At 47.5% G+C, this 14,945-nt stretch overlaps 1 protein-coding gene across 9 annotated transcripts in view; it reads right to left on the bottom strand.

The window, feature by feature from the left end:
- Nucleotides 1-14,945, bottom strand: part of PPM1F (protein phosphatase, Mg2+/Mn2+ dependent 1F) — a 74,351-nt gene that overhangs the window by 40,885 nt on the left and 18,521 nt on the right. For all 9 annotated transcript variants that reach the window (XM_073559116.1, XM_073559121.1, XM_073559117.1 and 6 more), the window contains 3 exons: nt 13,193-13,329; nt 11,476-11,675; nt 2,870-3,058 (listed from right to left, as the gene is read on the bottom strand). In XM_073559116.1, coding sequence (XP_073415217.1) covers nt 2,870-3,058; nt 11,476-11,675; nt 13,193-13,329 — 526 coding nt within the window. The remainder of the gene's footprint in view (nt 1-2,869; nt 3,059-11,475; nt 11,676-13,192; nt 13,330-14,945) is intronic.

Raw genomic sequence — 14,945 nt, forward strand, 5'->3', positions numbered from 1 at the left:
CTTGCAGAGTCCGCCGAAGCATCAGCTAAAAAAGCAGCGGCATTTTGGATGATCGGCAGAGTTTTACGAATGGATGCTCTCGAGGCTCCGTCTTTCAGCTGAGAATCCAGTTGATCTAGCCGGACCATCATGGATCTGGCTGTACATGTGGCAGCTATCGCTGGTCTTAGGGCGCCCGCTGACATCTCCCATGTTCCCTTTAGAAAAGAATCCGCTTTTTTATCCAGCGGATCTTTTAAGGAGGCCATGTCATCAAAAGGTATGGAGGATTTTTTGGAGGCTTTGGCTACTGCTGCATCCAGCTTAGGGGCCTTATCCCATCTGCTTACCACTGAGTCATCAAAAGGGTACCTCCGCTTGAAGGCTGGTAGCAAGGTGCCCCTTTTTTCAGGCCTCTTCCATTCTCTATCAGACTCTGGACTTTATCATTTAATGGAAAGGCCCTGCGCTTCCTGGGATCTAGACCCCCGAACATCATGTCCTGTGCTGAGAGTTCCGGCTTTGTGTCTGCTACCCCCATGGTGGACCTTTATTGCTTTGACTAGCCTATCTATTTGGCCTAAGGGGAAGCAGAACCGGCTAGAGTCTTCATCCGAGGAAGATGAAAAGGAGGCCGGGGAATCTGAGGAGTCATCGTCTTTCCTAGGGGCGACCGAGGACTCCGAGCCTGAAAAACTAGCCTCTCTTCTCCTAGAAGATTCCCCTTGGGATAGGGCTTTCATCTCTGTCCTGATTATCTCCCTTAGGCTTGTAGTGAAGTCAGGCGTCTATACCGTTACCTGTACAAATGGGGGAGAGTGTTAGGGCCTGTCAATCCACCCGTGGGCTATTGTTCCCTTTAAACCCCTACCGTCTGTCGCACGCATGGCTGACATAACTTTTTAGGGTGGCAATCTGGCAAGGGGCAACTACAGAGGGCACATTCCCTGTGCGTCTGTTTTCCCGTAGCTTTCCTCCCCTGCGAAAAAGCATAAGGGAACACTGCATCAGGGTACATTCACGGAGATCTTTTACCCATGCAGTTGAAGCAGGTACCGGATCACGGAGGGAGGCAGGGGGATCCTTTAATCTGGAGGGACTTCTGTCCGCTCGTTCGCCCCTGCTTCTTTTGCTGGCCACTCGTATGAGGCTTCACTGTGGCCTGTTTCTGCGGGCGCTCCTGCACCTCGTCCAGCTTGTCTATGGAGGCTTCCGTCGTATCCATTGCTGGGCCTTCAGAAGCACCCCAGCAGCGTCCCCGCCTGCCTTAAAAAGCCTCCTGATGTCTGGGTCAGCAGGGTTCTGGCTGAGGCACCTCCCCCCCGCGACCTCCCCGCCCCGTGATCCGCGACCCCCCCCGCCCCGTGATCCGCCCCGCCATCCGCGACCCCCCCGCCCCGTGTTCCGGGACCCCCACCCCTCCGGCCGCCGCACGCATGCGACCCAGGACAGCCGCGCTTCCACGGCGCACATCGGAAAGCCGGCCGGCACCCAACTTCCGGATTCGGCGTTCCCGGCCCTGCCCCTTCTGCCGCTCACCCGAGACCGCGGGAGCGCACGGAAAGGAGCCGGCACGGCGCCCCCGGCTCAGAAATGCCTCCAGCCCCACGTGCGTCGCTCTGCGCCCGCTGACTGGGCGCCAATGTCGGCCCGGAAGGGGAGAAGACCGGACCAAGGGGGGAAAGCACCAGGAGGGGCCCGGGGCAAACATATCTCCTGGTGCTGGCACTTTGGAGATGGCTGTCCACCGGACCCCTTGCTCCACCTGCTCCGTCCACTGCCGTGGAGACCTACACGGCCCCACCGTGGCACTTCCAGAGACCCCCACGCTAACCGAGGTAGGAGACCCCCCGCTACCTGGGTCGGTCAGCCGGCCTGGGAATCCTCGACGATCCATGACGGATGATCTGTAGGGAGTCCTGTCCTCAAGGAACAGGAAACCAACTGATGCGTGGGAGAGGTGCCGCCCTTTTGTATCCGTAGGTTTCCCGTTCCTGAAAGGCGGATCCTCTCTCTCAGGTGGTGCTGTCATGGATGACCGAATAATATTCTTTTCTCTTTAGCAGTGGGCACATGAGTTAGCTGCAGCAGCCAGCTGACTCTGTGACCCGCTGCTTCGCCGATGCCCTTCCCCCACCTGAAACAGAGTCAGTACATCTGGACTATAAGAAGCACCACCCATTTTCCTCCACGTTTTTGGAGGAAAAAAGTTTTATAGTCTGAAAAATATGGTATACTTTTTTGTAGAAATCGGATGTGTCGGTAATGAAACATCTATTGCAAAATTGACAGTCCCAACTGCATTGACACACCCTGGTGTACATTTCTCATTTTTATTGGGTGACAAGTGTCTACAAAACCATAACACTTATTCTATATGTAAAATCATGCTGACAAGATTCCTTTAATTGTAACAATAGGCTCTGTTCACAAAACGCTAAGCAGTCTGCTTGATGTCTCCCAATGTATACTTTTAAAAGAATGCTGTGATGTATCCACTTTATAGGTGCATGTCGCTATACAGCCCCCTCCATCTCTCTCTGTGACCCCTAGATATTAGTTGTCTGGCTGCTGTTTTGGTGATTGAGGTATTTGGGCCAGAAGAAAGAAGAGGGGGAAGAAGGGTAGCCTACTATCCTCCTCCATACAATTTTGTTACCTTTATTCTTCAACACACAGCCAAGCATAGGCCAAAATGATTCCATGTGGCAATAAAAGCTTATGGACAAGAAGAAGATAATGATTGTGTGTACATCAAGAGCCTTCTTGGTATACTTGCTAAATGCCCAATAAAAACATGTTGTGAACAGGGTCTTATTCAAAATTATATACACACAAAACTCTGTGAATTTAATTCAGCACTTTTGGAAGATCCTCTTTCTTTACTTGCCTCTCTTTTTGCTCTTCTAAGGAACATTGCATCTGTACGCTGAAAGGCTTCCTTTAAGGCCCGGGCAGGATCTGACATCAGCGACTCATGACGGGCCACGATGACATGGACATGGGTCGCAGCATAATTAGCAGCATCTATTCCACCGTGGCCATCAAAAACAGCAAAATATGATCTTTCAACTCCATCCTGAAAGCAAGAAATATTTAAATATCAGATTCAGTATGACACAACCCAGCATTTTTTATTCAGTAATCTGCTAAAGTTCACTTGATTTGTCCATAACAGGAAGAAATCGTCTGAAGGGTACCTTAAAAAAGGAGATTTTTGTGTACTCACCGTAAAATCTCTTAGCCTCTAATTGGGGGACACAGAACCATGGGTGTTATGCTGCTGTCCACTAGGAGGCGACACTATGCATAATCTGAAAAAGATTAACTTTGGCTCCTCCTCTGCAGTATACACCCCTGGAAGGCGTCAGCCTTCTCCAGTTTTGTGCAAAAGCATTAGGAGGAACGTAACAGAAACATAACCATGCCTATAAGAAGGCTGCTATGTACGAGCTCAAAGAACAATATGAGAACTCAACCTAAACAACGGCCCGTAAGGGCAACAGGGTGGGAGCTGTGTCCCCCAATTAGAGGCTAAGAAAAAGATTTTACGGTGAGTACACAAAAATCTCCTTTACTCTGTCGCCTCATTGGGGGACACAGAACCATGGGACGTCCCAAAGCAGTCCCTGGGTGGGAAGCAATGGATGAATATTGTGCTAGCAGGTCCATAAACTTGGGGCACTGCCGCCTGAAGAACCCGTCTACCCAGGCTCGCATCCGCTGAGGACTGGGTATGAACACTGTAGTGTTTCGTAAACGTGTGTAGGCTAGTCCAAGTGGCCGCCTTACACACTTGTTGTGCCGAAGCCTGGTGCCGAATTGCCCAGGAGGCCCCTACTGCCTGCGTAGTGTGTGCCGTGATACCGGCCGGAAGAGGAGAATTGTTAAGGCGGTAAGCCTCTTGTATGGTGGACTTGATCCACCTGGCAAGGGTAGCTTTGGAAGCCGGCAGACCCTTGCGAACGCCCTCTGGAAGAAGGAAAAGAGAATCAGACTTCCGGAAGGGTGCAGTCCTAGACACGTATATACGCAATGCCCTCTCCACTCTATGAACCGGGCAAAGAGATGGCAGTGAAATTTCTTCATTGAGGTGGAAGGTGGACACAACCTTCGGAAGGAAGGAAGGATGGTACTGTATGGAGAACCACCTTGTCCTGGTGAAAAGCTAGGAAAGGCCGTCTAAAAGGAGAGTGCTGACAATTCAGACACCCTGCGCAGCGAGGTGATTGCCACCAGAAAAAACACTTTCTGTGACAGGATGCAGAGTGGGACTTCCTTAAGTGGTTTGAAAGGTGGTGCCTGTAATGCTGTCAGGACCAGGTTGAGATCCCACGTTTCCAGTGGGCATCTGTAGGGGGGGGGGGGGGGGGAAACACCAATCGGGAAACTCCCTGGAGAAAAGTCCTTACTTGCGGCTTGTTAGCAATACGCCTTTGGAAAAGCACTGAAAGATCTGACACCTGGCTCTTGAGCGAGCCTAGGGATAGCCCAGCATCCAGGCCCGATTGAAGAAAACCCAGTACCTTTGGGAGGGAATAAGGGAGTGGGACCTGTCCACGGGATTCGCACCAGGTAAAGAAAGCTCTCCAGGTACGATAAATCTTGGCGGAGGCTGGCTTTCTTGCTCTGATCATGGTTGTGATGACATCTGGTGAGAGCACTGCTTGGGTTAGAACCCAGGTTTCAAGGGCCACGCCGTCAAAATGAGAGCCCCTGAGTTCAGATGGTAGAACGGACCTTGCGACAGAAGGTCGTGACGGTTGGGGAGACGCCAGGGGGCGTCTGCTGTAAGCTGCACGACGTCAGCGTACCATGTACGTCTGGGCCAGTCCGACGCGATCAGGATGGTTGGAACTCCCTCTTGTTTGATCTTCCTCATGACTCTGGAGATCAGGGGGATGGGTGGAAAAGTGTACAGAAGCTGGAACTGGGTCTAGTCCTGCACACAGGGCATCCGCTCCGAGCGATCGCGTGTCGCGTGTCCTGGCCATGAAATTGGAGACCTTGGCATTGAAATGGGATGCCATTAGGTCCACGTCTGGGGTCCCCCAGCGATGGCAGATCTGGTGAAAAATTTTGGGATGAGAGACCACTCCCCCGCGTCCATTCCTTGTCTGCTGAGGAAGTCGGCTTCCCAGTTGTCCACACCTGGAATGTGGACCGCTGAGAGTAACGACCTCATCTCTTCCGCCCAGTGGAGGATATGTTCCACCTCTCATCGCCTGGGCACTGCGGGTCCAGCCTTGGTGGTTCACATATGCCACCGCCGTGGCATTGTCCGACTGTATCCTTATATGAGAGGCTGCCAGCAAGCGATGAAAGGCTCTCAGTGCCAGGAAGATGGCCCGAATTTCCAGAATATTGATGGGCAAAGTCATTTCCGCTGGTGACCACTTGCCTTGCGCCGTGTGATGTAGGTGCACCGCACCCCAACCTGTCAGGCTTGCATCGGTGGTCAGGACCTTCCAGTGACCTGAGAGAAAGGATTTTCCTCTTGCAAGCGAAGTTGGCTTGAGCCACCAGTGTAGGGACCTCCTGGTTGATGATATCAACCGGAATTCCCTGTCGAGGGAGAGGGGATTCCGGTCCCAAAACTTGATGGCAAGTTGAAGAGGCCTGAGGTGAAACTGGGCAAATGGTACCGCCTCCATTGCCGCTGCCATCCTGCCGAGGACTCTCATGGCAAACCGGAGGGATCGAGGAGGATTGCTGAGGAGTATGCAAACTCCCAGATGAAGAGCCAGTGTCTTGTCCCTGGGTAGGAGCACCAGACCCCTGGAAGTGTTGAATAGCATCCCCAGGAAGGTCAGGGCTTGACTCGGGGTAGTCGATGACTTCTGTAGGTTGACTAACCAGCCCAGGCGACTCAGTGTCAATTGTGATTGAGACACTGTCCTCACAATCCTTGAAGGTGGAAGCCTTGATGAGAAGGTCGTCCAGGTATGGAACGACTACAATGCCTCTGGAGTGTAGAACGTCCATGGTAGCTGCCATGACCTTGGTAAACGTTCTTGGAGCCGTGGCAAGCCTGAACAGGAGAGCCACGAACTGGTAGTGATCCTGGTTGATCGCGAACCTGAGAAACCGTCGATGGGCAGAAGCAATTTGTATGTGCAGGTATGCGTCTTGAATATCTATGGAGGCAAAATATTCTCCCTGCTCCATGGACGCAATGATGGACCGAAGGGACTCCATGCGAAAATGACGGACCCGTACATATTTGTTGAGCTGTTTTAGGTCTAGTATGGGCCGGACGCTGCCTCCTTTCTTGGGGACTACGAATAGATTGGAGTAGAACCCTCTGAAGCGTTAGTTCACGGGAACCGGTACTACGACTCCTGCTTGAAGGAGAGAGGAGACCGCTTGGTGGAAGGCACGAGCCTTGTCTGGCGGTATTGGTGGAACAGAGAGGAAGAACCGGTTCGGTGGACTGGAAGTGAACTCTATCTTGTATCCGAAAGACACTATTTCCCTGACCCACCTGTCTTCTGTAATAGGCAGCCAGACTTGCTGAAAGAGTAGAAGTCGCCCGCCTACTGGTGATGTCTCTTCCGGAGTTCGTGACTCATGATGAAGCGAAGTTCTGAGGTTTTCCTCCCTTGGGTTTCGCTTGGCCTGCTTTCGACTGCCAGGTCCTGTCCGGCCTCTGCACCGCCCGTGGGTTGTCCCTGCGCGGAGAGCGGTTACGATTTTGTGCTGGTCGCGAGACGGACCAGCCCGAAGAATTCCGAAAGGATCGGAATCGTGTTTGGTTACGCTGTTTGAACGTGTGTCTAGGTTTCAGCTGAGGGAGAGATGTACTCTTACCCCCAGTGGCGTTGGATATCATTGTGTTCAACTTTTCACCAAAAAGTCGTCCACTAAGGTACGGGAGATGCGTGAGGGATTTTTTGAGGCCGCATCCGCTTTCCATTCCCACAGCCAGAGGATATGCCCTATCGTGATGGCGTTTGCTGCTGTCCCCGCTACACCTCTTGCAGAGTCCAAGGCTGCATGAAGCATGTAATCTGCTACAACTGCTATTTGAACCGCTTGGTCCGAAAACCCGGGATTTGAAGCTTGAAGACCCTCTTGCAATGCTTTGGCCCAAGCCAGAATGGCCTTGGCCGCCCAAACTGAAGCGAGCGCGGGGGCCAGGGAGGCTCCTGCCGCTTCGAAAACTGAACGGGCCATGCGTTCTACCTGCCGGTCTGCTGCGTCCCTGAGGGTTGAGCTATCTGGCAGTGCGAGTAGGGTCTGTGCTGCTAGTCTAGAGACTGGGGGTCCACTTCGGGTGGGTCTGTCCACTCCTTGTGTCCTTCTCTGGGAAGGGGTACCTTGCTTCCAAATATTTGGGAATGGCAAATTTCTTCTCAGGCTGCGAGAACTGCTTAGTAAGTATCGTCTGAAACTCCGGGTGATTAGGGAAGACCTTAGGTGGTTTCAGGACACTTTCAAAGCAAATTTTGTGTTTTCGGGCTTCCGGGGTTGGATCAGAAACTTCCAGCACCCGGTGGATAGAAGAGACTATGTCCTCAACTAGCACTGTAGTGCTAGGGGGACAAGGTACCGCAGACCTCTCCGTTTCGTTGTCCGAGTCGGAGTCACAGATGCCTTCCAAATCCTGCGTGTCACTAAGGCGTTCCCTGGTGGACAAAGTGGAGTGGAGGTCTGCTGTGGTCGGAGATCGCTGTGGGGTTCTGCGTTGTCTGTCTCTGGTAGGGGACGGTCTAGGTGACCTGGAATCACGGTGTCTCTCCCTGGAGGGAGATGACCGTGTGCTATGGGATGACGCAGATGACCACGACCTGTGGGTTCGCTTAAGTCTGTGAGTGTCGGAAACGGCATGTTCCCGAGACAAGCTATCCTTTTCCTGGGTAACTTTCATAGCCGAGACATGCCCCTGCAGAGCCTGCAGCAGTGTGGAGGTTAGATTATCTATGGACTGTGTCATAGACTGCGACATCTGAGCAGCCCATTCCGGCGTGGTAACCGACGCTGAAGCATTGGTAGGGGCTTCCTGGGGTTCTGACCCAGTGTTTTGGATGCAGTCCCAGCAGTGCGGGTACGTGCTACCACTGGGGAGAGTGGTTTTGCAGGCTGTGCAGAATGCATAAAAACAGTCCTGCCTAGTTCTCTTTCTCGAGCCCGGCATAGTGCACAGAGGCCGGCTATCAGGGACCCTACAGGGGTGGCAGTGCAGAGGAGCCTATAGGAGAGCCTTATAGGTGATATGGATTCACAGCTGAGTAAAGAGAACCCAGCTAGGCCGAAGTCGCGGTCTAAATTAGAAGCCTGATGCCCAGGAGGGCTCCAGGCCGGCGCGGATGTCTGGGAGGGGGGGGTCGGATCTGAACCAGACCCCCCGGATTGAGAGACAGAGTAGCGGTGGGGCCAGCAGCGATAGCGGTGTCCGTATAGGGGGTGCCCCTGAGGCGCTATGGAGCCTGTGCTGTCGCAGAGACAGGGGTGCCGGGAGCCCTGTCTCTGTATGTGCCATGTCTGTCTGCACTATTCCCCGGCCCCAACAGGAGCCCGCAGCGAGGCTGGGGTCCCCGGCTGATTAAGCTGCAGAATGCTGCCTTATATCGACCGTACCTGTGGTGTCAACTTAATGCCCCCAGAGGGGGATTAAGGAGGGTGCGTCTGTCACCATCAGGGGTCTTCATCCTCGCCCTCAACCCAGACCCCAAAGAGGTTGGGGAAGGAGGGGGATCTCGACTTCGAACCAGTACCCGAGGGACTGGGGAATAGCTACCTCAACTTCAACCGGGCACCCTATAATAGGGGCCAAGGAAGAAGCCATGCCGGGGGGGGGGGGTCTCGCAGGAGACCCACTTTTCTTCATCTGTAATCCATCAGGAAAAAAAAAAAAAAAAATATCTTTACGTTTGCCTCCTATGCGACACTAAGCAAAAACTGGAGAAGGCTGACGCCGTCCAGGGGTGTATACTGCAGAGGTGGAGCCAAAGTTAATCTTTTTCAGATTATTCATAGCGTCCCCTCCTAGTGGACAGCAGCATAACACCCATGTTTCTGTGTCCCCCAATGAGGCGACAGAGTAATATAGTTTTGTTTTTTTTTTTTTTTTTTATTGCACTTAAAGGGGTATTTTGATGTAATACATTTATGGCATTTCCACAAGATGTTAAATCCATGGTAGATGTAGGCAGGGAATTTTTTTTTACATGTGCCTAGCACTCTTCATTTACTTGTATGGGAATTCAGACTACTTCTCATCTGACAGCATGAGACGTGGCCCTCCCGTTCTGGAGATTGTTGGGACCAATATGGTTTGCAACCCTTAACTATGTTCCTCGGAACGCCTCCAAGCCAGATGACTAAAAGTTCACCTACGATGCAAGAGCAGTAACCGACGCAATAGTTTTTATTTCATACATCAATAGTACACATGAAAATAAGCAACTTTGTGATAAATCTTTATGAGAGAAATCTTCTTCTTTCACCACCTAGATTGACCTTTCACACTCAATTTATGGGTAAAATCTGTATTCAATGAAGGCAGATTTTCCCATTACGTGAGATCAGATGACAGTTGGTGCGTCTAAAATTCTATGGACTAGGGGTTTTGATAGCCAGAGACAGACATTCAGCTGCAAGTTCTCCTGACATGACAGTTAAATTGTGACATAGAACTTTATGAGCAATATCAGCTATCTCAGTGACGGAAAAATCTGTATTCCCTGAAGACAGATTATACCCGTGAACAGAGAATTTTGAGAATGAATAATCGGCCCTGGGCGAGAAAGAACCCAATTTCTCCAATAAGATACATTATAAAGTTTCTTATTTTTGCATGTACTGTACTACTCATTTATGAAAAAAAAAAATGTAAAAAAAATAAATAAATAAATGAAATGACTTCCTTTTTAACCCCTTCAAAACACATGATGTATATGCACACACATGCGTCACTGGCTGCATTCCTGCCTTTGATGTGGGCTCCGGCGCTAAAGTCAAGGTGTCATGGTGCTGTTCAAAAGTATAACTCCTCCCGCAAAAAAAAAAAAAAAAGCACTCATATGGCCATGCTGGCAGAAGAAAGGGACTAAAAAAAAAATGAAAAATCGCCCGTGGGTTAAGGTGTTAAGCAGCTCTCCAATGCGATAAACCAGCATACAGCAGCCAAAGTCTACTTTGCAGTGTAAAGACATTTGATGGAATATCCAGTTAACACAATTTTTAGACCTAACTTAAGGTGAACTTCAGTCAAACCCAAATTACAGTAAAAATGCTGAAAAACCAGCAGAAAAATAATTTTACTAATAATGCTCACTATTTAACTTTCTAAAATCTGCAAATCAAATGCAGACTTTTCTATACAAGACTGTAAATTTACTGTTATAGCCAGATTTATTTAAAAGGTAATCTGTCATTAAGAACAACCCCTCCAAATCACACAAACATCTTCTATCTGTTGCTGCATTCCAGAGCAATTAGCATTTTAATTGACTTGCATGAGTAATTAAGTGCTCTGAGCTTAATAGAGCACTTCTGGAGCCTTGATTGGTAGCTTAGTCTGTGTGACAAAGTGGCAGGCAAGGAAATTACACAATGAGCTATTAAGCTATAAAGGCTGGTGCTGAGCAGAGAAACAAACCTAGGGAGGAATAGGCTTGTTATGTGGACAGTCACACACAGAGCACTTTAACACCTCATTTCCATATAAATTTAAATGACAATTAAGTGAGACTCCAGCAACAGATAGAAGATATAAAGGTGTTGATGGATTAACATTTCAAAGTCCTGCATGCTCATATATACAATTGGGAAGGGTTGATCTTACTAACAGATTCCCTTTAACAAAAGTTATCATTTTGTTAACCCCTTACCCATTGAGTGTTTTTCCACCCCTTCTTTTAAGGACAACAACTCTACTTAACTACCCACAGACAGCGCAACTAGTGATGAGCGAGTATACTTGTTGCTCGGGTGATCTCCGAGTATTTTGGCGTGCTCAGAGATTTAGTTTTCGTCGTCTCAGCTGCATGATTTGCAACTTGTAGACAGGCTGAATACATGTGGGAATTCCCTAACAGGCATTCCACACATGTATTCAAGCTATCTAGTAGCGGCAAATCAAGCAGCTGAGATGATGAAAACGAACTCTCTGAGCACGCCAAAATAATCGAAGGACACCCGAGCATGCTCGGCGGGACCTGAACGAGTATACTCGCTCATCACTAATCGCAAACCATCTGCACCCTATAATCACACCTCCCAGGACATGCAGAGCAAATGCCACGGTCACAGAATGGCAGGGCCATTTAAAAGGTTAACAGTTGTGGACGTTGCGCCGCTCCCCTCATTGTTGTTGTTACAGGCAGATGATGGCTGAATCTGCTAGCAAAGATGGGTGCTCAGTTCATGAGCCTGAATAAAACAAGGCATTAAAACTTGCTGCGCCAGTGTGTTCAACGTAAGTTAATGGTTAATAGGATGAGAAAGCAGGCAAGGATTATTTATCTTCACTTTTTTTTTTTTTTTTTTTACCATGAAGCCAAAAAGCTGGTTGAATTCCATGAGAGACACATGACGATCTTCCATTTTCCTTCGTGTGTTGCGTATTGCGTGAATAGAGACTAACAGGTTGCGTTTAACGGTTGGTGCTGAGGGCATCTGTAGCTGCCACTGACAACCGATCTCTTGGAGAGAGGTAAGGCAATGTTGAAGTAAGGCTTCAGAGCGCAAGACTGCAGAGGAGAAAAAAAAAAAGAAAAGAGAAAAAAAAAAAGTTACATTTGGAATTTTAAATACATTTTTTTCGAAGTACAAAGAGAAAGGGTCCTCCTCGACTACTGTACAAGTTACTGGGGCCATGATGGTTTTAAGAGAAACAAAACTATACTCATCTCTGGGACTGGAACCTGACATTCAGTGGGGAATGGGGGTGTGAACATGTGACCACGGACTTGCTGCAGCCTTCACCTTGTCAAGTGCCAGCCCCCGCCAAATGCTGAGGAACATAGTATAGCGTGCAGAAAAGTGGTGCCAGTTCAGAAAAAAAAAATTCCGTATCTTACACAGCTATGGGCCTATTAATATAAAGTTGTACTGTTATTAAGAGCCCCTATAAAGAAGGCCATAAAAGAAAAAATTGGTCCATCTCCTATGAGCAAGCTGGACTTGAGCTGCTTTTTCACAGTGGATGGCAAGGTCAGAAGGCAAGGAGGAGGGGAAGTAGTGGGGAAGGTGGCCGATTTCTCTGATAAAAGATGCATTACAAAAGTTTCTTATAATTGCCTTTACTATTAATTGACCTTAACTTATCATGGATTAATAAAATGATAGAATGTCGTTCCGTGATATGGTTTTATAAAGAGACTATGAGAAAAACAATTTGAAAGAATTTCTCACCAACAGAGGGAGCCAATACACAACTCAATACAAAGTAACAGGTCATTATGGTTCCATGGACACAGATTACAGGGAACCAGACAGCAGATTCATGCTGCCCAAAGAAAGGGAATGAATCAGAGGCTGGCTCCTGCATTCTAAACAGCTATATTTTATTTTTAAACACTGCCGCATTTCAGAGAAAGGCATATATGAAAGCACACTCGGGGATGAAATGACTAGTCCAAGAGGCAGATTCCAGTCTTCTCCCTGCATGGACCCTGTTCTGCTCCAGGCGACTGACTGGTCTATCCATATGTACATACTTGGGATGGACCTGTTAATCATCTGGAGTTGGGTGAGGAGAAGCCATATGGGGACCATGCCAGACTAGTCGAGTCTCTCCCTATATTCCCTAAAGCACTGCTGCATTTCAGAGTAAATATACCTGGATGCATCAGGCAGCTATGCTCCGATTCATGCCACCTATGGTTCGGTAAGCATGGATAAGCTGATAATAGATTAAAAAGGAACCTCCCTTTTTTTTTTTAAATGAAAATATATGACATCTGTAACTTTTTTTTGACACTTTGTATGACACCATGCTTTTGGCATTTGAGAATCAATGACAAGTGAACACAACTTGAACGTTTAAGTAAAGTTCCATACAAAAGTTAGCCTGAAATAAAAGCATTTTATTGTGGAACTAAAGCATGAATACCATGTTATTGTATGGTTTTCCTACACTCACAGGACATTTTTTTAACTTTAGACTCTACATTCAATGTAATGAGAATCTAGTTCCTAAATAGTTATAAATGCAAATAGTAGCAATCACATATTGGACTGGTCTGCAACTATGAGCCACACTTACGATCTTCTGCCTGTACATCGTTTTCTGGTCCTTCCACCCCATTATGCTTCCTCTCAAGAAATGTGTCCAAGTCAGACTGCAGAGTCTGGTGGACAGCGGCTCCAACTAAACCTGCAGCTAGCCAAGAAGGCCCATCCCTGCAAAAATCAAAAAAATAATCAGCCTAATAGAGAAGGAAAAAAAAACAAAAAAAAAAACAAAAAAAAAAAACACGAACGTCAGAAAACTAGTTTTTGCCATCCCCTTTTCATTTACGACAGTTAATATGTACTACTAGTATAAGAGCAAGTGGAGCATACACAGTACTGTTGATCAAAAGGGATGCTCTCAACTATAACCATTGTCATCAGGAGAAAAGTAACATTAGCCAATCATTTTGGCTGCCACGTGACATTAAAAGGTAACTTCTTCAGTAGGATCAACCCTCCTAAGCCGTCTACATGGGCATGCAGGTCATAGGAAATGAATCAACATAATACCTGGATATGTGATCTGATGTCTTATTTCAGAGAAATCCACTTTTTTCTTCAATACATGAAAGGAGCCTTTATAGTTTATGGAGCACCATGTGGGGCCATTTATACGAGTATGGGGATTACAGCAGGAGAATCATACTATGATCGGGGTCACCATACTGTGTGTGGAGGGTACTATGGGGCTTTCTTACTATGTTTGGGACACCATTATTCAAGGCTTTTTTAGTCTCTTATTACATATTTAAATTAGGTCATATTTTTACTGCTCTTACAACATATTACAAGATCTATTAAAATTTACTTTGTTCACGGGACAACCCCTTTATATTTCTATATGAAAAAAGTTCATTGTTAGATTTGATAAGGTAAAAACTTGTAGACTTTTTTTTTCCATATCAAGCTTGGACTGCGACTGTCCAAGCTTTTAATTTTGGCCCTCTGTGTATTTTTTGAGTTTGACATCCCTGACACAAAATGTACAAGAAAGAAACTTCATGTTGGGCTTAGTCTGTATACTTAACAATAAGTAAACATTTACTGCGGTTTATGAAAAATAATGTAATTGTGGAAACTGTTCCCAACTCGTACATAACCTTGGCCCCAATTCAGCCCATATCCCGTCAGCTTGGAAACAAAAATATAATTGTTCCTTCATTTCTTGTTACCAGAATGTTTTACTGTAAAGTCCATTACAGAAAATGCTGCTAGAAAACGGAAACCAAGCAGGAAATTGTGTCACACACGGAAGTCTGCTGAGACAGTTAACTGTGATCCATTGGAAACATGCCCACACCCAGACAAGGAGGATAAACACCACAGTATAGAAAGAACAGGAAATCACAAAGCCTATTGATGGGACAGGAACACACAAAATAGTTTACAGACCAGGCAGCCACTTGCAGATTGACTGTAATGACGATTTATAGTATGCAGGAAACAATGTACAAGCCATTACGGTTTCTACAACAATGTCCTTCAGGTGCTCTGGTTGCTATACATTTGAAGAGTGACTGAACACCCCGAACAACGTCTGCAAATTGAGATTCTGGTTTGGCTTCTTATGCCAAGATCCTTTAAGTCTATGTGCGCACATTGCGTATTTGCTTGCAGAAATTTCAAGGTTTCTGCATCTCTTGGCAGAAAAACCAGTGGAAAATCCAGGCTTCTTTTATGCGTTTTTGTAAATCCATAGAGATAAAGATTTTTTTCTTTAATAAAGAATTGTGATGTCATTTCCTTGTTCAACCTCTTGTTTTTCATTCTCCATTAAAGACCAT

The sequence above is a fragment of the Dendrobates tinctorius genome, unplaced genomic scaffold, assembly GCF_039654945.1.
Source record: "Dendrobates tinctorius isolate UK_male_01 unplaced genomic scaffold, ASM3965494v1 ptg000265l, whole genome shotgun sequence".
NCBI classification, from domain to species: Eukaryota; Metazoa; Chordata; class Amphibia; order Anura; family Dendrobatidae; genus Dendrobates; species Dendrobates tinctorius.